The sequence below is a fragment of the Budorcas taxicolor genome, chromosome 22 (assembly GCF_023091745.1).
Source record: "Budorcas taxicolor isolate Tak-1 chromosome 22, Takin1.1, whole genome shotgun sequence".
NCBI classification, from domain to species: Eukaryota; Metazoa; Chordata; class Mammalia; order Artiodactyla; family Bovidae; genus Budorcas; species Budorcas taxicolor.
The window spans coordinates 37,559,886-37,580,933 of record NC_068931.1 but is presented as its reverse complement, the minus strand read 5'-3'; the positions used below and the strand labels follow the sequence as shown (position 1 = coordinate 37,580,933).

The 21,048-nt window shown below is 39.0% G+C and overlaps 1 protein-coding gene across 1 annotated transcript in view; it reads right to left on the bottom strand.

Annotated features, from left to right (window-relative positions):
* Positions 1-16,474, bottom strand: part of NDC80 (NDC80 kinetochore complex component) — a 32,018-nt gene extending 15,544 nt beyond the window's left edge. Inside the window, exons 1-10 of the mRNA XM_052660582.1 lie at positions 16,374-16,474; positions 14,858-14,935; positions 11,560-11,683; positions 11,282-11,454; positions 10,494-10,596; positions 8,559-8,648; positions 5,536-5,629; positions 4,376-4,482; positions 3,432-3,576; positions 1,811-2,016 (exon numbers count right to left, since the gene is read on the bottom strand). Of these exons, the coding sequence (XP_052516542.1) occupies positions 1,811-2,016; positions 3,432-3,576; positions 4,376-4,482; positions 5,536-5,629; positions 8,559-8,648; positions 10,494-10,596; positions 11,282-11,454; positions 11,560-11,683; positions 14,858-14,935; positions 16,374-16,474 (1,221 nt within the window). The remainder of the gene's footprint in view (positions 1-1,810; positions 2,017-3,431; positions 3,577-4,375; positions 4,483-5,535; positions 5,630-8,558; positions 8,649-10,493; positions 10,597-11,281; positions 11,455-11,559; positions 11,684-14,857; positions 14,936-16,373) is intronic.
* Between the last annotated feature and the right edge of the window lie 4,574 nt (positions 16,475-21,048).

The window sequence follows — 21,048 nt, the reverse complement described above, 5'->3', positions numbered from 1 at the left end:
CTGTTTCTTAGAAATGCATATTTTTCTCTTTTATACACAGGGACAGAGATGAGCAGGTCAGGAGTACAAGGGAGCACAGATAATTAAGGCAAAGCAAAAATCTGCTGAAATGGCTCAAAAAATGAGGCAGTGCTTATTGCTCAGGCTGAATTGTGCATATGCAGCTGTGTAAAATACAGATTTTTAATAATGTAAAACATTTAAAACCTGACCAAGAAGCTGTTTCATTATGCTTATAATGAACTTCACAATATGATCAGGGTGAAAAACCCGCACTGCCCCCATAGGCAAACGTAGATACTTAAAGGAGCCTTTTTTAAAAGACAATGCCTTCCAGGACTTCCCTGGTAGCCCTGCCCTTCCAATACAGGGGATGCAGATTCAATCCCTGGTAGGGGAATGGAGAACCTACTTCCTTTCAGGCCTTTCTTAAGGGGCCTCTGTCCACTCCCAAGATACTGGTATTTCCAGAGTTCTATCTTCCTCCTCTGTATTCTTCCTTGGTGAATTCGTCTACCCTGTGGCTCCAATGACAATATATACAGATTTTTACCAAATCTATACTGCAAACCCAGGTATTTAATGCTGCAGTACAGGCCCATGTAAAATAGTCTGTAAGGTGTTTTCATTTAAATGCTGCATGGGCACAACAGGTCTAGCTTGACCATCTCCACTCCTGACTGCCAACTTCTCTATCTCTTCTTTTCCTAAGTGAATACTACTACTCATTGCCTGCCCCATCACTCAAACCAGACCCTGGTGTTGGCTCCCTTCTTTTCATCTCCTTATTCATTCTACCTCCTAAACAGACAGAATCCACCCGTTTCTTTGAATCTCCACTACCGTTATCTAAACTTCAGCCTGTAATTTCTACCAATTACTTCCCACAGATTCTTATCTGACTGCGTTGCTTCCTTCTATCCATTTTTCACATTATCAAAAATGAGATCTTTCTGAAATGCGATCTTATGTATTTAACATATTAATGGTCTGCTTCCTGGAGCTTTCAGGATAAAGTCTGAGCTTCTAAACGTGAAAAGGATGTTCACCATCTGGTCTTTCTCATCCTTGAGTCTCATCTTCATGCCACATCCCTTGCTGTTAGGCTCTAGCCACATGGAAAGCTCAGGACAGCAGTGTCCCTGGTGCTGCCTCCTCCCTAACTTCCCCACACACGTCACTTGCTGGCTCCCCAACCTGGCCAGGCTAATCCTCCCTCCTCACATTCCCCATTCAGCTCAGGTCTTACATCTGCAAGGAAGCCTTTCTGAAAACCACCGCACCCATCACCCTACACTATGCACACCAAAATGTTGTTCACGTGTACTATAGGCTTCCTCAGTATGCAGTGGAGGTCTGATCTCATGGTAGAGAAATGTCAACTAGAACGGCAGTTTCTTGAGTTCCTATGTCGTTTTATCCTCCTTCCGCACCTGACATGGTAAGTGGTACACAGCAGATGTTAAACACATGTCTGAGCAGTGAGGACGTAAATGAAGAAGTGACTCATGTCCACTTCTAGAATAAAAGGCCTGGGACTTATGAAAACTATTTCCACGGCCTTAGAGACATTTTTTGTTCATTTCTTGGTTCACTATTGGAAAATACAGGCTATCTTAAGTATGACCGAGAAATTGGGCTGTTACTGAATTGACATGAAGGGATGAGTCTGGTTTTAGTAAAATGTCAATGCTGAAAAGTTTTACCTCTTTAGCCAATTTATTCTACTCACTCAGTTCTTCTAAATTGGGAGGGACCTTCACAAAGGTAAGTTCTGAGGAGGTGCTGCTCTGGGAATGGTAAGACATACCGTCTCTTTGCCTCGGGCATATTTCAGCTCCTCATTCCACAACTGCTGCTGTTCAGCCTCTAGGTCCTTGGTTAATTTATTAATGGTCTGCTGCAATTCATTTCTTTCATGATTTATTCTCTCAATGTCTGCAACCGAGTACTTCTGGTTGTCAACAATATTCTGTAGTTGAGAATTCTCCTGTTTCATTGTTTCACATTCTAGTTCTGCATTGCAAAACAAATAAATTAAGTTCCTTCAATTCTAGTTGATTAAGATGTCTAAATTTCCTTGTCATTATGGAGAACAAATATTAGTGGTCAAGTGTGAACTATTTAAAGAGTTGATGTAGAGCAAAGCTAATATATGTAATCAGACTTACTTGGAAAAAAATAAATCAATTTATTTATTGAGGACAGATAATTACTGTCCTTGATACGAAAGATGATCAATATTCCAAAGAACAAGAGTTAAATCAAATAGCCTAAGGAGTATCTACATAATTCCTACATGAGACAGACACAGTCGTAAAACCCTTAAAAGAATAAAATCAAACTAGGCAGAGACCTGGGAAAATAGTAAAGTAGGTCCACATAGCTATTTATTTTGTAAACTGCCAGCCAATGGCTCTGTGATGTGTAGATATCTTTCTTTGTGCTACTTTTGGCACCATAGAAGCATCCCATAGAAGCAATTCATGGGCCACAGTATTTTCAGTTTTATGATTAAGATCTATTATCTGTTTATGAAACCAAGGTTAGGAGCACACAAGATATAAACAAACTTTCTTTAGTTGGGCTTTTATAGCATCTTTTCATGTTATTTTCAATCAGGTTAAGCTGTGGAGTAGCCTAGGAGGTACTGACAGTGATAGAAGATAAGGCAAATATAGCAGACTGAGGCTGGCAAAGATTTTAAAACCTGGCATATTAATTACAAAGTGGAACTGAAGATATGTTTATGTTCAGGCAGCATATGTTCTTAGATTAGGTCCCTCTTGGCTTCAAAGAGTCAGGTATCTGAAAACATGTTAGAAGGTATAGTAGGTTGAATCATGGTCACCCAAAGATGTGAAGTCCCAGACCCTGGAATCTGTAATCAATACTTTATTTGGACAAGGAGTCTTCACAGATGGGATTAAGTATTTTGCAGTAAGAAGATTATCCTGGATTATTGAAGTGGGCCCTAAAGGTCGTAAATGTTCTGAAAAGACAGGCAGAGAGGAATTAACACAGACAGAAGAGACACATGCACACAGAGAAGGCAGTGTGTAGATGCAGGCAGAGACTGGAGTGGCGTGGCCACAGTCTCAGGAATGCCATCGGACTCCAGAAGCTGGAACAGGCAAGGAACGGGCTCTCTCACAGGATCTTCAGAGAAGGTGTGGCCCTGCCAATTTCCAGCCTCTAGCCTTCTGTGAGTGGATAAATTTCCACTGTTTTAAGTCACCAAGTTTGTGGTAATTTGTTACAGCAACCTCAGGAAACGAATATAGAAGTCACTAAAAACTTGGTGGCCTGCTACCAACATTTACCATTAAGAGGCAAAAAGGTATGGATGACAAAGACTGCTCTGTATGTGCTAAGTCCCATGCATGCTCCCACCCTAATCTAAATGAACTTTCAGCACTAGTTGTGCTTACCTACTCTAGAAATTTCTTCATCGAGACCATTCAATTTCTGGTCAAGAATGGCTGAATGAGACTCCAAATTGCTCATGTATGCCTGATACTTCTGAACATCTGCTTGTAAAGAAGTTTTCAGTTTTCTCAATGACTCTAGGCGATTCTTTAAAAGAAAAAGAGTATGAAGTTATTCTTGTCAATAATCATTTCATACTTTACTTGAAAGTAAAGCAATATTCAAATTCATCTTAAAGAAAGGTAAATTAGAGTTTTCTTTTCATTTTTAGAGGGAGTCAAAAGGAACTAAAAGGGGAGTTTACTGTTATTACCCAATTGAAAGGAGTATTTTTCAGAAGCCAATTTGGGATAGAAAAAGTCAAGGGCCAGATTGAAAAAGCACAAACATTTAAAAATCTGTTACTTTACAGAACATTTCAGTATCATAATACACAAAATAACTTTAGATATCTGGACATCATCATTTAGCTTTTAGAAATCCCTCAGCACACAATATATTATACAAACTCGTTATCATTCTCTTTCCATGGATTACAAAGCTCAGGACCTCTTGTTGGTGCTCCCATGAGGTATGTAACATGGGGACCTTGTTCTAAAGATCCTTTTGATCTGATGTAAGTAGATAAGATTCTTTCATCATATTCTGAACACCATTAGTCCCAGACCAATAGATCACAAGGGAAAACAAAGCTTTAGGGAGACCAAACATGTTTTCATTAGGAGTTGTGGCATATATTAAAAAAACTTAACTTTTAAGAAGCTTATTTTGCTAATGCATTTCCTAATGCAAATTTATGCATTTTAATGAATTTTGCTAACGCATTAGAAATTTTTTTTATCCATATAGCTGTTTCTTTATACAAAGAAACAGCTAGTTTTCTCCACGGAGATCCAAGAGTGTCAGTAACTGTGTAAGCCTATATAAGATTAGCATGTTTACTAACCGGTTCTTTTTCTCTTTCTTGCTCCAATCTTGCAATTTGTTCATTCAATGCTCTGTTTTTTGCTGCTAATGATTCCAGCTTGGAAGCATCTACGTTAAATAAATCCTCTGGAGAAAAAAAACCCCAAAATTTCATCAGGTCTCAGATCTGCCTAGGAAATTCTTCCCCAGGTTTTCACCATTGCTCTCTCCCTCACTTCCTCTAGTCTCTACATAAAACCCTCGCAGTGAAGGACCTCTTCCCCTCTGTAAAACTGCAATCCCTCCCTGCGGTCCACTGCACTCTCTGCCGCCCAGGCCTACTTCATTTTCCTCTGTAGCACTTACCACCATCTGACTTACTGTTCATCTGATTATTGTCTCTGTCTAATAGAATGCAAGCTCATGAGGGCAGAGATTTCCCTCACTCATTAATGTATCCCTGGTGCTGACATGGTGGGCGGCACATAGTGTGTATATAATAGTTTGAATAAATGAATATAATTTATATGCTTTATTATAACTGAAATAGCAAAGAAGTCACTAGTGCTTTTGGTTTTAGATCACTATGAATTTTCCTCTTTAAAAAGAAGCCCAACATCACATACTCTGCTTGTTCCCTTTCTCATGTGGACACACTGAAACCATCCTCACTATTCTCCAGAAAGGTATATCCCACGGATACACAAGAGAATGCTTTCATTTTTGGGGCTGAGAGTGGCAGGGTATCCTCCTGTTCTGAATGATTCTATAGTCTTTGCAGGATAGCTTTACACATCTTAAACTTAGCTATTTTACCTACCACTCTGGCATTTTATATATGACTATTATAAAAAAAGAAAAACGATGTAAAATACCTATGAAACATTTTTTAAAAGTTAGCCAGTAAGTTCTGAATGTCACTAGATCATAGCTGAGTGGAAAAATAATTTCTTTCTTTGGAAATACAATGGCCCCTTAACTTTCTGACATGAATTATGGCAGACCATAGGTCTTTTCACTAACTGGTACTTTACTTATTAAAATAATAAAGCAAGGACATCCTTTATTTCTCTCCACCAAAGAAGCAGTTATAATAAAAATAAGGAGGTATCTAAATACATTCAAAGTGAGAGGCTCATATAAACATTCGGCATAGTAAGATGACCTACACACCAGCACACTAGGAGCAAAAGCACTTACTCAGCTTGGACTGCAGCTCTGCATTCATCTCGTCAAAGCTGTCAGCACCAGTCATGAAACTTTCATAGCATTTTATGGTGTAGTCCAAAAACAGCTGATTGGGTGAAGCAGATTTAAAAACTCAGTCGTGAATCTCTATTTAGTTTGTTTCACTTTTCTAAGTGAAAATTTAAATATGAATGAAAATAATGAAAGTCAGGAATACCAAGTGGTTACATGAACTCCTGTAAATGAGACACAAACCTAGGGAATATCATTAATTATGCTGCACAGATTTACTCAGTCTGCTACTTCTGAAGTGAATAATGAGGATTAAAAGAACACTTAAATTTGAATAAAGGTGTTATTTAGTAAATGGTAAAAAAAAAACCCCAAAAAACCAGAAAAGCCCATAACTTCAGAGAAGGGTTTTGAGAAGGTGAGATGATGCTTATTAATGCAAATGTGAGAAACCTATATGCAGGTCAGGAAGCAAGTTAGAACTGGACATGGAACAACAGGAAGAGGAGTACATCAAGGCTGTATATTGTCACCCTGCTTATTTAACTTCTATGCAGAGTACATCATGAGAAACGCTGGGCTGGAAGAAGCACGAGCTGAATCAAGATTGCCAGGAGAAATATCAATAACCTCAGATATGCTGATGACACCAACCTCATGGCAGAAAGTGAAGAGGAACTAAAAAGCCTCTTGATGAAAGTGAAAGAGAGTGAAAAAGTTGGCTTAAAGCTCAACATTCAGAAAACGAAGATCATGGCATCTGGTCCCATCACTTCATGGGAAATAGATGGGGAAACAGTGGAAACAGTGTCAGACTTTATTTTTTTGGGCTCCAAAATCACTGCAGATGGTGACTGCAGCCATGAAATTAAAAGACCCTTACTCCTCGAAGAAGTTATGACCAACCTAGATATTATATTCAAAAGCAGAGACATTACTTTGCTGACTAAGGTCCGTCTAGTCAAGGCTATGGTTTTTCTAGTGGTCATGTATGGATGCGAGAGTTGGACTGTGAAGAAAGCTGAGCGTCGAAGAATTGATGCTTTTGAACTGTGGTGTTGGAGAAGACTCTTGAGAGTCCCTTGGACTGCAAGGAGATCCAACCAGTCCATTCTAAAGGAGATCCAGTTGGAAAAGACTCTGATGCTGGGAGGGATTGGGGGCAGGAGGAGAAGGGGACGACAGAGAATGAGATGGCTGGATGGCATCACCGACTCGATGGACGTAAGTTTGCGTGAACTCTGGGAGTTGGTGATGGACAGGGAGGCCTGGCGTGCTGCGATTCATGGGGTCGCAAAGAGTCGGACACGACTGAGCGACTGAACTGAACTGAAGCGTCTTTGGGGATAATGAAAAATTTTAATGAACTGCTAGTCATTTAAATCCAATTAATCTGACAAGATTTGACTATGAAAGCCAGAACATAATTAATAAAGGCTGTAATTTACACTGTAACTTCAGGTTAAAAAAATGGCAAGGTTAGTGGAGATTTGAACAGTAGATTAGCACTCGATATTTATCCAAGGGAAAATAACACTCCATTTTGCAGTTCTGAGGTGTTCTGGTCACTGAGGATGTATCCTTTGTTAGGAGGCAAGGAGAACTGATAAGAATTTTCCATAGTCAGATGAAGTCAGCATCCCTTAAGACAAACCAATTCCCTCTGCCCTGATGCTCTGCTTACTAAGCAACCTCTTCATTACTTGGTTGATACGGAAGGGGTACCCTGAATAGGTGGCATGAGTATTCCTGTAACTGGAAAGATGGATCACTAGGGGGAAATAGATAGATTTTCATTCCTCTTCAGATGTGAATTTGGTAAGATGTCAATCAGTTTTCTTAAGTTCGGTTGATTTTGATTTTGAAGGTTTAAAAAAAAAACAACTGAGTCTCTAGATCCACAGAGCGGAAACTCAGAACCTGGTGAAGTTTGGTATTTTGGTAATTCTTTTAAATTACATTAAAAATTAATTTTCAATTTAAAATTAAAGTAACTTAAAAATAGTACTTTATAATTTCCAAAGTGCTTCTTTAATAATTAATTTAGTAGGTGTTATAATTTTATTTGGGTAAAAACTGAGGTATAATATATTTAGTCTAGCACACATATTGCAACATGGGAGGCGAATTCTCTCAAGAGGATGAGAGGCTTTCTAGCTGCTTTTCTAGCAGGGATCACCGATGAAGTATTAAGTCTAAAACAAACAACTAGGCAACACCATGGCAGTCAGTACATTTACCTTTGAATTTGAACCATTCCCTAGGTAGTAATAAAAGATGAGGTTGAGGCTATTTCTACTTTCTTTTTATGACAAGTGTTCCAGAAGGTGAAGAACAGAATTAGAACACAGGATGTTTATTTTTCATCTTAGGGAACCGCATAGTGATTGGTCTTTTATATTAGCTAGGGGAAACTGACGCTCAATCTCAATACTATAAATTTATTCCTTGGGGTGGGTGTTTGCTCCATCTGGATACATAAATTTGTCTGTTTCAGGAAACAGGGCGGAGTTCGTTACATAGTTTAGGCTCCGTTAAAGGACCTTCTGAAAACCAATTTAGACTATTTATTTTATCTCAGTTACTTTTAGAAGCGAAAACTACCGTAGCTAAAATGGTCAAAACAAAACAAACAAAAAACCCACATGCCATCTATTTTAAGACCCAGTCTTTTATGCTTTGTGTCAACAAAATATATTAGAATAACGATGCCAGTAATGATTATCTTCATTCTAAAAGGGGAGAAAAAGAAATATATCTACACATAAACAATAACATGTTATGTTTTAATTCTAATTGCCTTGTCTTTTTTACTTAACATTTCCAAATTTCTGTGCTTATTTATTTTTAGGAAATTATAGTGTGAATCCAAGAGTAAATCCATTGACTAGTATTTCCAAAAATCAATTTTAGATTTCCAGAAAGCAAAAAAGACAAGTTTTACAAAAGACTATGTTAATTTCAATAATGACACACTTAGTAAACAGTATCAGATGACTAATGTTTATGGTAGAGTAAGGCACCTTATTATGCATAATTCCATCTTCAGTTTCTTCTCCCCAAGGCTGTCCATCATCAAATAAAGGTGGGCTTTCTTTCATGGCATTATGTAACTGTTCAGTATACAAACATATTAAACTGATTAACTTTATGAGAAAAACACATTTTTCAAGTTTTGCCAAACTTGTTTTCAGTGTCATTTTTAGAAGCATTTACATTACTGCATGATAAAGTCTCTTGAGAGGTTATTCTTTTAAACCTTACAATATAATCCTTTTGACAGTTTAATAACTAAGTCCCTTAGGATTAAAAAAGGATGGGATCCATATTTAGTTCTATTCTACAAAGAAAAATATGCTTTCCTGGTGGTTCAGTTGTAAAGAACCCGCCTGCCAATGCAGGAGACCTAGGTGCAATCCCTGGGTCGGGAAGATTTCCTGGAGGATGGAATGGTAATCTACTCTAGTATTCTTCCCTGGGAAATCCCATGAAAAGAGGAGTCCATGGGATCACAAAAGAGTTGGACACGACTGACTGACTAACCAATAATAGAGAAAAACATGTTGATCTTTTACACTGTTAGTAGCCCATTGGGAACATATGTATTGCTGCACATTTTAATATAATTCTGAGAACTGAAAACAGAACTGCCACAAAAGCTAAGCCAGTAATAATGATTTATCTTAAATGAACTTAATTTTGGTGCTCAAATGTTATCTGACTCCTTCAAAATGTTTAAGAATGTACTTTAGGTTGAATTTTACAATATAAAGTCTTCATTTAAACAAATATTTAAGCTGAAAGTGATAGCAAATAATAAATTACAGCGAAACATTCAGATGTTTATAATTAACAAGCCAGAAGGAAAATGCCTAAATGTTTTTAAGGCACAGAAGTTCCACTTCAGAACATCTGTTTTATAACTTGTTTTAAAAATAAAATTAAAAAGAATTTGCTATAAAACCTAAAGATACAATGTATATCTAGTATAATCAACACTGAGCTCTAAAAAAAATGGACTATGTATTAGGAGTATAAAAGAACAATAAATTTTCTTAGCCTAGCACTCATTTACAGGATTGCTGAGTGGGGATACTGCCCTGAGCCTAGAGTTGCTTGTCCTAGCGTTCCTTTCTTGTTCCAAAGGCACTCATAATCCCTTCTGTGTATCTAGAGTGGATGCAGGCAAGCTCTGTCAACTCATCCTTAACCTCTTCTTCACTTGACAAGGCCTCATGTGACAATCAGATTTAATTAAGACTGAAGACATGCAGGGCATAGCCCAAGATGAAAAACAGAATCTTCTACCTGTCATCAGGGTAGATAAACACAGTTTCTGTTGCTGTGTCAAAGGTCCTTGTGAGAACTCTTGCTACTCTGCAAAGTTGAAGGTGAGCCTTATGGAGGCACATACAGATCCCCAGAACTGGAGAAAAGACTCTTACTACAAGAACTGAGAATTCTGAACTGAGAAGATTTGGTTGAAAAAAATTTCAATCTGAAATCATATAAACTAGAAATATGGACTTGAATAAACTTCTCTTATGTAAAGGTGTCATTTACTAACAAACCACCACTCCTCAATAATATAAAATATGAGAGGAGAAAAGAGTCTGAGGAATCTGAGATAAATGTTCAGGGGAAGTTCCTACTGACAGTATTTTGCTGTGGTTTTTTTTTTTTGTTGTTGTTGTTGTTTGAATTTTGGGGGGTTTTGTTTGTTTCTAGCTGTAAAACCTCATGAAAACAAATGATCTCCTTGCCTTTGGGATATTTCCCTTTCTCTCCTGTGGACTCATGTAGTAATGTTTTGAAGAACACAAAACCAAACATGCTCTGAAAACTGACTCAGACTTGCAGCTAATTGGTAAAAGCAAGATTGGGAGAGAAAATGAAATATTCTGAGGAGGGGGGAAAAATCTTTCCTATGTATATATTTAAAGTGAGAAATCAAATACCTTGATGCAGTCTATTAGCCAAACCAAGGCTGCCACAATGTGAGGCCATGTATGAGGGGCCCCCACTGTATACATGGAGCTTTTCGATAATGCAAAAGGATACCTATGAAAAATTAGAAAAAATAAGCTAGCATGTTTTTATAAAAATGGCTAAATTAAGCAAGAAGTTACATTTTAAAAATTCCAAGTATATACCAACAGTCTTGACTTGTTTAGAAGTAAAATACTTGTCGAGATTCTCTTTGTCATCTTACTCACAAATGATTTTGTATATTTTTTTGATGATTACTTTGTACACATATCCCCTAAGTTGCAAAACTTGACTTACAACCAATAGGCAGGACTTCTCTTCTGAAAGATTATTTGTTCGCTCAAATGCAACGTACCCTAAATAAAACTCATGTATGTACTTCTCCTCAAATCCATCTCTCCCTGTGTTTGTCCTATGCAGGCTTTTCTGGACTCTTATCTCACTCCATTTTCCCAGGCTTTGCCACCTGTCTTCTCTGATCTATAAAATCTGCAGGATCTAGTCCATCCTATCTATTCCTTATAACATGAGTAGTTGAGGGCTTTATGATCTATCATCTGTATTTTACTAATAATTCCCAAATAGTTGTTGTTTTTTTTTTTTTTGCCTTTTCAATTGATCTTGCATATGTGACCCACAGGGGCCATCTTAAAATATACTACTTCTCTAACTCAAAATCTTTACACACTTACTGAGTTTCATTCTCCTCTCTGTTCCAATAATCTCTCTAGGCTAAAGAGAAATATAACATACAAACCCAAGATCTCTAAAGATTCTTGGAACCTCTTCTTCAAACTTTGTGTCAGGAAGTTCATATGAAGGGCAGAGGAAGCCATAAAGAAAAGTGAAGATCTTCAGGAAGTCTTTAACAGAAGGAGCTTGTAGAGATTTCATGGATACACTATATGCATAACCGTTTTCTGAAAGAAACTACAATAATTTTTATGAAATGTCAAATGTTTCACAATAGGAAAATTAGTGAAAAGTACTTAAAGAGAACACTCACAGTTTACAATATTAAAGAATATAAAATACCTCACAGAGCTGTCGAATACACTGCTGAATAAATGCTTTGTCATTAAGTGGTCTTGGGTCCTTGATTTTTTCAGAAGTGGAAAATATACCAAACTGACTATTCCGGGATCCATGTCCACTAGTTCTGCAAACAAAATCAGTCACAATTATTTCCTTCTGTGGTGAAGCCTAAATTATCTCAAGGCGATCTTACATATTTACTAATTTGGCTGTGCTGGGTCTTAGTCGCAGCACGTAGGATCTAATTCCCTGACCAGGGATGGAACCTGCGTCGGGCCACCTGCATTGAAGTCTTAGCCCCTGGATCACCAGGGAAGTCCCATGATTTTATATTTTAACATCAGCATCAAACATTAAAATTCAAGTCTTCAGTTTTTATTTAAACAGATTTCTCTTTATTCAAAGCAGAGAGAAAAAGAACAAATAATGAAGATTAAAGTATAAAATGAGGCGGGAAGAAATACTCTTCTGGTGGTTTGCATCACTAACATACATGTTATCCTCTAAAAATATGTGTTCTGAGTCCAGCAGGTTCTCTGCACCAACCGTTTTCCAGGTCTCTTCAACAACCCAAATCCTTTCAACACCCTACTCACCCCTTCATGACTGCTCCTTTACTTCCAATCTCTTCATTTGCCATTATTTATTGTGAAAAAATTACCTTTGAGATGTTGAAATAGATGGTGTGTACTTTTTTCATGAAAGTTATTGTCATGTGATATTATGTATCTGACTGTGATTTACCATAAATATGTTACTATTTTTTAGTCACTAATAGCTATAGCATATATGCTCTAAGCGCCGTCCCCCCAAACAAAACTTCATTTGTTTAAACCTTTATAATAATTCCTTTTGCTAATCTTTGCGGCCCAACTTACCTAACTATTGTAGTTTATTGTACTTGGAACAGTACTTTTCTTTATTGGACAGACTCCACAAAGCTGAGTTACAGCGAACATTGCTCTAATATCTCAACTCTGTTCACCAAAACAGAGTTTCTCCCTGCAAGTTTGCTTGCCGTTTTCAAATTCTCTTCTGCCCAGGCTCCCAAATCTCAAAGTTCTTTAGCTTGGGCCCTCTTTCACTGCTCTGTGCGACCCCATAGATGGCAGCCCATCAGGCTCCCCTGTCCCTGGGATTCTCCAGGCAAGAACACTGGAGTGGGTTGCCATTTCCTTCTCCAATGCATGAAAGTGAAAAGTGAAAGTGAAGTCGCTCAGTCGTGCCGACTCTTAGTGACCCTGTGGACTGCAGCCTACCAGGCTCCCTCATCCATGGGATTTTCCAGGCAAGAGTACTGGAGTGGGGTGCCATTGCCTTCCTGCTACTCTAATTAGCTAATTTCCCCCCTGAGAATTTGCTAACTTGAGAACCACTCTTCTACCTACTGCTAGTAGTTAATTTTAATATGTTTATGCATATTTTTTACCAAGGAATACATGTATAGACTCAGCTCTTATTTTACACAAAATACTAATAGCTTTTGAAATTATCAAAGTATTTCCTAACCAATCAAAATACTGTATTATTCAACTTACAGTTTAAGAGTGTAGGGTCTAGAACCAGAGTCTGTGGTTAAAAATGCTATCTCTGTTACCAGTTGTATGACTTTGGGTAAATTACTTAACGTCTCAGTGCTTCAATTTCCTTATTGATAAAATGAAGACAATAACTATCTACACATAGAGCAGTTCTCAGGATTGAACAGAAAAGACGTAAAATAGCACTTTTCTGGCTTACAAAAATGCTCAGCAAACATTAGAGTTTATCATCATTATCTCCATTATCTCTGAAGTTCAGCTCTGAAATCAAAGTTACGTTATAAAAATTCCTTAAGATTTTTCAGCTAGAATGAACACCAGAGACAGTTTAACCTGGGTTTATGACAAAGATTTCTCATAAGGTAACAAATATATCATCTCTAAATATTTTCAAAGTAGTTAAATAAACACCTGTCTTAAAGTTATATTTTAAGTTTTGGTGAGATTGAAAAAAAAGTTTCTTTTGGAGTTGGGAATTTCTTTAAAACAATTAACTTTCTGAGGTATAATTTGCTTAGAATAAAATGCACCTGCTTAAAGCATAGAGTCTGATGAGGTTTGATAAGGTACACACCTGTGAAAACTCTACCATCATCAAGATTAAACGCTTCCATCATCCCAAAGTCTCATCCCTCTAAACAGTCAATCCTTACTTCACTCCAGACAACCTGTGATCTACTCTAGACAGCGGTTTTCCAAGTGTGATCTAGGGGATCTGAGAAGTCAAAACTCTTTTCACAATAAATTTAAGGCTTTTTCACCCGTTTCTTTCTCATTCTCTCTCTCCTGAGTATACAGTGGAGTTTTCCAAAGGCTGGCTACATGTCAGATACTGCAGCAGACTGAATTCAGAAACAGGAGAATCTAGCTACCTTCTATGAAACCAGACATTAAGAGACTGCAAAAACGTAAAACAACATCACCTTATTGAAATACTTTTGTTTTTAAAAAATGTTTTTTAAAATAAAGCATGTTATTTATGTTAACATGTAATAGGTTATTGTTATTTTAAATTGAATTAATAAATATTAAAAATTTCCCCCTCAGTTTCAATTTCTAATATAGTTGATATCTATAGAGATAGCCCATAAAATAAGAGTCCATAATATTTGTTTTTGTTATTGTTCAGTCACAAAGTCATATCTGGCTCTTTGTGACCCCATGGACTGTAGCACGCCAGGATTCCCTGTCCTTCACTATCTTTCAGAGTATGTTCAAACTCATGTCCATTGAGTCGGTGATGGCTTCCAACCATCTCATTCTCTGTCGTCCCCTTCTCTTCCTGACCTCAATCTTTCCCAGCATCAGGGTCTTTCTCAATGAGTAAGCTCTTTGCATCAAGTGGCCAAAGCATTGGAGCTGCAGCAGCAGTCCTTCCAATGAATATTCAGCATTGATTTCCTTTAGGATTGACTGGTTTGATAATATTTAAGAGTATTGAAAAGTCTTTGACTAAAATGTTGGACTAGACGACGATTCCTAATGTTAAAATGCTCTGATTCCAGAGTGTCTATGTGAAGAATTTTCCATCAAGTATTCACTTGTAACAATGAAACAGTGGTCTGAATGTTTTGATGTATCTTTCAGCATCATCTAAGGCAAATATAACCAATTTAACCATTTAAAACAGAGGAAAACAAGATTATAACTTTCTCTTGAAAGGGACAATGATATCTAATTTTTTGTACTTTGAGCATTTAACTCAATGTATGGCTATAAGAATCTTTTCCATTAGAATTAATAAAAAATATCATTACCTTTTACCAAATACAGAGGCTTTTCTTTCAGATGTGGGTCTGTTTATATTCAGTTTTCCAAAGGTTGATTTCTCTTTGCTTTAAGAAAAGGAGAAAAACAAACTCTTCAAATGAATGGAAAAATATTAGTTCAAGAGACTTTTGGAAATATGTTACCCATTCCCTACAAAAATAATTCAAAAGCATGAAAATTTTCAGCAGCAATTACAGTTGTTATAAACGGGATAGGCTTATAATATAGTATACATTTGCTTAACTAAAGTGTTAAGAAGAAAGTAGGAAAACCCATATCTACATTGTTATTTTAATTATCTTAAAATATGCACATTTATGGATAACAACTTCAAAGGAAAATGAATAATTTAAAAATAGGTATTTTCAATCACAGACTGATAGTCACACTTAAATTTTGTTCTTTTGAGGCTTACTCTTTATTAGAATGTGGCTATACTTAAGAACATACATTATGTCAATTACTGACCAAAAATATTGACAAAAGCAGTCTTTTAGCTTCTGACAATTTAAGGCACAAATCTTTTGCAGTTGTAACGTGCAAAAGTACAAAAAATTTCTCTGATTTCAGAAGAAAAAAATGTTAAATATTTCAAATTTCTAAAAGTAGCAGAGGCTCATACAATGTAAACCTAAGTAATTTAAAAGCAATTATCAAGTAACTTCATTGGAGAAGGAAATGGCAACCCACTCCAGTATTCTTGCCTAGAGAATCCCACGGATGGGGGAGCCTGGTGGGCTGCCATCTATGGGGTCGCACAGAGTCGGACACGACTGAAGCGACTTAGCAGCAGCAGTAGCAGCAAGTAACTTGTACCTTGGTAATACAGGATTGATACAACTCATATAGATTACAAATAGCCTTCTCTTAATTTTAAGAAAATCATTCATAGGGAAAAATTAGTTTATGATCGACAGTTCTCCCCCCCAGTTGATTTTTTATTGAAAACCTAAACAAAAAAAAATTGAAGTATAGTTGATTTATGATGTTACAGGTATACACCAAACTGTTTATTATACATTATTATAGGATATTGAATACAATAATAGCAAGTTCTTCTGGACACCTATGAATCTCCAGGAAACAGTTTAGAGAAGCAGTGTTCTACAGATGGCTCCTAAACTGCAGTTAATTGTCAGAGCAAGTAATGTTGATTGAGAACTGTGCTAGTTGAATAAACTCAGTAAACTGAAAATTATAGCACAGAACCTGCTCAAACAAGCAGCTCTGAGGAAAGCAGAAAAATAAGAATGAAAGAGCACTGAAGGGGAATTAGCAGTCCCTTAGGGATTGCCTTACAAAGTTTGTGGCTTTTGAGATTTAAGTATCAAATGAGATAAGACACAACATGGAATAACGGGCCCACTCTCAGCCTTCATTGACTCCAAATCAGGTACCGCTGACAACAGACAAGATTCATCACAATATTACTCACACTACATCTTTGCATTAACTACCTTTACAGATTTCTCTACCAAAGACAATAAGGCATGAGGTACTCACGTTTGAGGGGTATGGAGACCTGGTTTATTTAAGTCTTGGGATCTTAATTCCTGCATAGACAGGCGGCCAGCACCACCGGTGGAAAATGAACTGCGTTTCATGCTTATGACCTGCATTCATGAATTTGGTATTAAACAAGTCTTTCCAGATGTAGATGGTACATTAAACCTGAACTATTATCTCATCCTCAAACAGAAAGGCAGCCAAGTTTCATTGTTCTTTCCTAGGTTATCTTGTTCATGTAAGGTGAAGTCCTCATTTACAGGGAATATTAATCTATTTGATTTCCTTTAAAAATATTCAACAAATGAAAATTCTTACTAACTGCCTACCATGTACAAGGGAGTGTGCAAAGCAGTGCAAACAATAGAAAGGTGAATAAGGTATGATTCCTCTTCACAAGGTAGTAAAACCCTGAATCCTAGCTCAGATTACATTACCATTGTTGGCTGTGCCTATTTCGATGGGAAGTCAGAGGCTACCTGAGAACAACTACCTCTGATGTTTCCTTTGGTCTCAAACCATTCTGTTTTCTTTTCCTAAAGTCCATCCTCTTTAGCTCTGTCCTTAACCTTCTCTTTCTCATTTATATTCTTCAATTACTGGCCCTCTTGCTTCAGTCTCCCTTTTATCAAGGATAAATTATCTGGTCTACAGGCCGCTGTCCAGTTCCTCAGACTACATTCACATCTCACTCCCTTTCCACCTCCTGGGGTATCTTTCACTAAGAAATCTTCGGATCCTATTGTTACTTAGTCCAACCTCACTCTGATTGCTGCAGGACAGGCCAATTAATCTGAGACATGGTGTTGAAAGAGCTAACTGAAATGCCAGGTTCTTTTATAGATCGGAGATGCCAGGGAGGTGAAGAAATAAAGTAAAATGGCCATTAATCTTGAAAATATCTCTTAGAATGGCAAGCCTTAGGCAGGGGATGTGTTAATTTCTTCTTTCCGTTATCTACAGGTGGACAGGGTTCTGAACAAAGGCACTTTAGTTTAACAGTCAGGCAGAGGGGCAGGATTCTCTGAGGTTGGCCGTTATGTATGATTATAATAACAAAAGCAACAGAAAACAAGTCAAAGAAACAGTTCTACCTAGAGTCAGAATTGGCTTTTCTCTGCAACAGGATCTTGTCTTTGAGGCATTAGACACTGTACTCCTCACCTTTCCAGGTCCCGCCCTGGTTTCCAGGACAATGGACATCTGTGGTTATCCTTTTCTCTAAGCTCTCCTTTGTCTTTGAAACTGATATACTCTTTCCTTCTTTGTGTGGACACCCATTTCTTCTTTAGTATACACTTCTGTATCTAGTAAACTTTTGCACTCTCATCTATATGTTCCACTCCACTTAAAATGTACTCTCAGGATCTGAGATTAATACTGCTGGATGTACTCCGTACACGGCAATCGGGATGTTACACTAATAGTTCAAACGCAAAAACAATAAACAGTTCCTCATCTTGTCTTCCTCTGTGTGCTCTCATCAATTTTTCCCTTTTTCCTCTCTCCAGGCCCTCTTCTTCCCATCAGTGTCCGCTTGGCCCACCCCTTCTCCCTCGGAAAATCACTGCCATAAGAAATTTATTGGACTCTGGGAAACTAGCGCCTCGTACCGACTGGCTCGAGAGGTCGGTTACAACAACAAACACCAAAACGTCGCTTCCCAGGGCTTGTGAATCTAACCTGGCGACCTGGCGTTCTCCCTCCAGCTGCGGAACAAAATTAACCCAAAATCATTAGTTACCTTTCTTCCAGCTTCCCGAGACGATCCAAAGACCGAACTGCTGTAAACCCTGCAACCGTCCACTGGACAGGACAGCAGCCGCCAAAACACAAACTCCTTCCACCCGCCGCCGCCTTTCGAATTTTAAAATCTCCGCCGGCGTGTACGTCATCGCGCAGGACGTGCATGCGCGTGCGCAATTTTCTTGCGCAACTCTCGTACGCAATTCTCGCGCGCCGCTCCTCGTCGCTGGACGTTTTGCGTATTGCTGGCGCGCCGCCACCTCACCGGCTGCACTGGCTTTTCGTGGCCACTGTGAGCGTCCTCTGCAAAGTCAGGTCTGACCTTTGAATTCAGCGGTGAATGCCGGAGCGCTGTACGTCACTGAGTAGCGAGCAGAGCGCTCCAGGCCTGGAAACGCTTTTTTTTTTTTTTCTTTTTCCGTACAGCAACATGGCCGCTCCCGTCGAGTCTTAGAAAAGGAGAATTTTTTTTTATCCCCACTTTGTCCTGAAAGGCGTGTCTTTCAGGATCTCTGGGTTAGACGCGTGCTGTTTCATGAAGCAAGTCTGGGAAGTACTGGAAGTACTAGAAGTACTGGGAAGGCGGCGAGGTAGGCGTTAGTGACAGCGGAATGTGGGCGCAGTCGGCCTCAGGGTCGCGCTGCTGATGCAGGCGGATTCTTTACGGACTGAGGTATCAGGGAAGCCCAGTAAGCTACTTTGCTAAAACAGGGCATCACCCGCTTCCCTGAATTTGAACTCAGAGGCAAACACAGCCCCAAACCTGGAAAGTGGTGGGGGTGACAGGGGAGCTCAGAGCTCCAGGACTGGATACCTGGGTCTTGTAGCAGTTGTGCCATCAACGAGTTGTACATACTGTCGTGGTCTGGGTGCGGGTTGGAAAAGGATTTCCAGACATGAGACAGAATGAGAGGAAAATAAAAGTTTATTAGAATGGGAGACAGCGGGCTAGCCCAAGGGAAAACCGACGTTGAACAGGGGTCCTTAGTCCATTTTTATACCCAGGGTATATGGAGTAGAATAGGGGTCTTGCGGGTCATTTGCTGATTGGATGAGGGATGTATACTGGGTGGGGGAAGAGTAGGGCAAATACCTTCTCTCTAAGGAGTAGGAGGGGCGACAGGTTATACTGTTCCATTAATAGTTACAACATGCGGAGGGAAGGACCGTAAGGGTCTGGATTTTCTGTTCCTGCATTCCAAGACCCTCCTTGGTTTTATCTGCTCTTTCGTCCTAGGATCACCACACATACTTTAGGGCAAGTCGCCTTTCCTGTGTGAGTTTCAGCCTTCCCATCTACACTTCTAGCTTGCACTCTCCGTTTTAGGACCGCTTCACCACAAGTGATGACTCTTGATACCCCGTGGCCTATAGCCCGCCAGGCTCCTCTGCTCGTGGGATTTTCCAGGCAAGAATACTGGAGTGAGTTGCCATTTCTTCCTCCAGGGGATCTTTCTGATCCAGGGATGAAATCCCCGTCTCCCGTGTCTCCTTTGGCAGATGGATTCTTTACCACTGAACCACCTGGGAAGTCTTGATGACTCTGAAGGGAGGACCAGTAACAGAATTACTGCCACCAGTAGCGTTTATTTGATTGCTTTGTGTGAAACACGAGCACAACACTCATTTAGTTCTCTAAACTGCCCCCTAAGATGTCCTAAAATGATTAAATCGAAGCTCAGTGAAATCAAATGACTGGTCCATGGTCATAATGCTAATGCAAATGGTGTTAGAAATTTGAATCTATATACATTGCTACCGTTATTAACTGTGCTATTAACTGCTTAATGTATTTCTTATTTTATTTCTTATTCTATATCACTTTTTAAGTTCTCCACTACACAACCTTTAGTAATCAAAATCCAGAACTTAACGCCTTTTTTGGTCTTTTTTTAAAAAATTTTGGCTGTGCCATTTGGCCTATGGGATCTTAGTTCCCTGACTGGTACTGGAACCGAGAACCTGAAATCCAGACTCTGTGAAAGCTCAGAGTCCTAATCACTGGCTTACCAGGGAATTCCCTAAAAACTGTCTTTTAGGAAAAGATAAGTTCTGAAAAAACCTAGTTGCCAGAAGAGGACTGCTCAGAACCAATTGCAGATCTGGACTCTACCTTGCAGTTTTGCTAAGGGGTTAGTGCTTCTGATCGGAGAAGGGAATGGCACCCCACTCCAGTACTCTTGCCTGGAAAATCCCATGGATGGAGGAGCCTGGTAGGCTCCAGTCCATGGGGTCGCTAAGAGTCGGACACGACTGAGCGACTTCACTTTGACTTTTCACTTTCATGCACTGGAGAAGGAAATGGCAACCCACTCCAGTGTTCTTGCCTGGAGAATCCCAGGGACAGAGGAGCCTAGTGAATCCCAGGGACAGAGGAGCCTAGTGGGCTGCCGTCTATGGGGTCTCACAGAGTTGGACACGACTGAAGCGAGTTAGCAGTAGCAGCAGCAGTGCTTCTGATGGAGGAGTCTGGTAGGCTGCAGTTCATGGGGTCGCTACAAGTCAGACACGACTGAAGCGACTTAGCAGCAGCAGCAGCAGGAGTGCTTCTGATATCCTGTTAAAATTGCATTTTGCTCTGTTTTGACTGTTTCTGCACTCCATTGGTAGCAGTGATTAGTAAAGCAGTTGTGCTGGAGAGACTTACTATAGTAAGTGTGGTTTAAAAAGGAGCTGACACCCTAATAGCTCCTATGGAAATTCTGTGGCCTTCTCTAGGCTTATATCATTTAAAAGGCTGAATTCTCATAGGTATACGATATTCTTTGGTTTGACAGGACATTCACCATTTTAGGATTCAGTGTCTTTGTGACTTGTAGGCTATCGACCTATTGGCTAGAGCCAGGTGCCAAGCGGGAGGTTGTATGGAGGCTTGAGAAACAGGAGGATCTCATTGGGATTCCAGAAATAAGGTCAGGTCTTTACC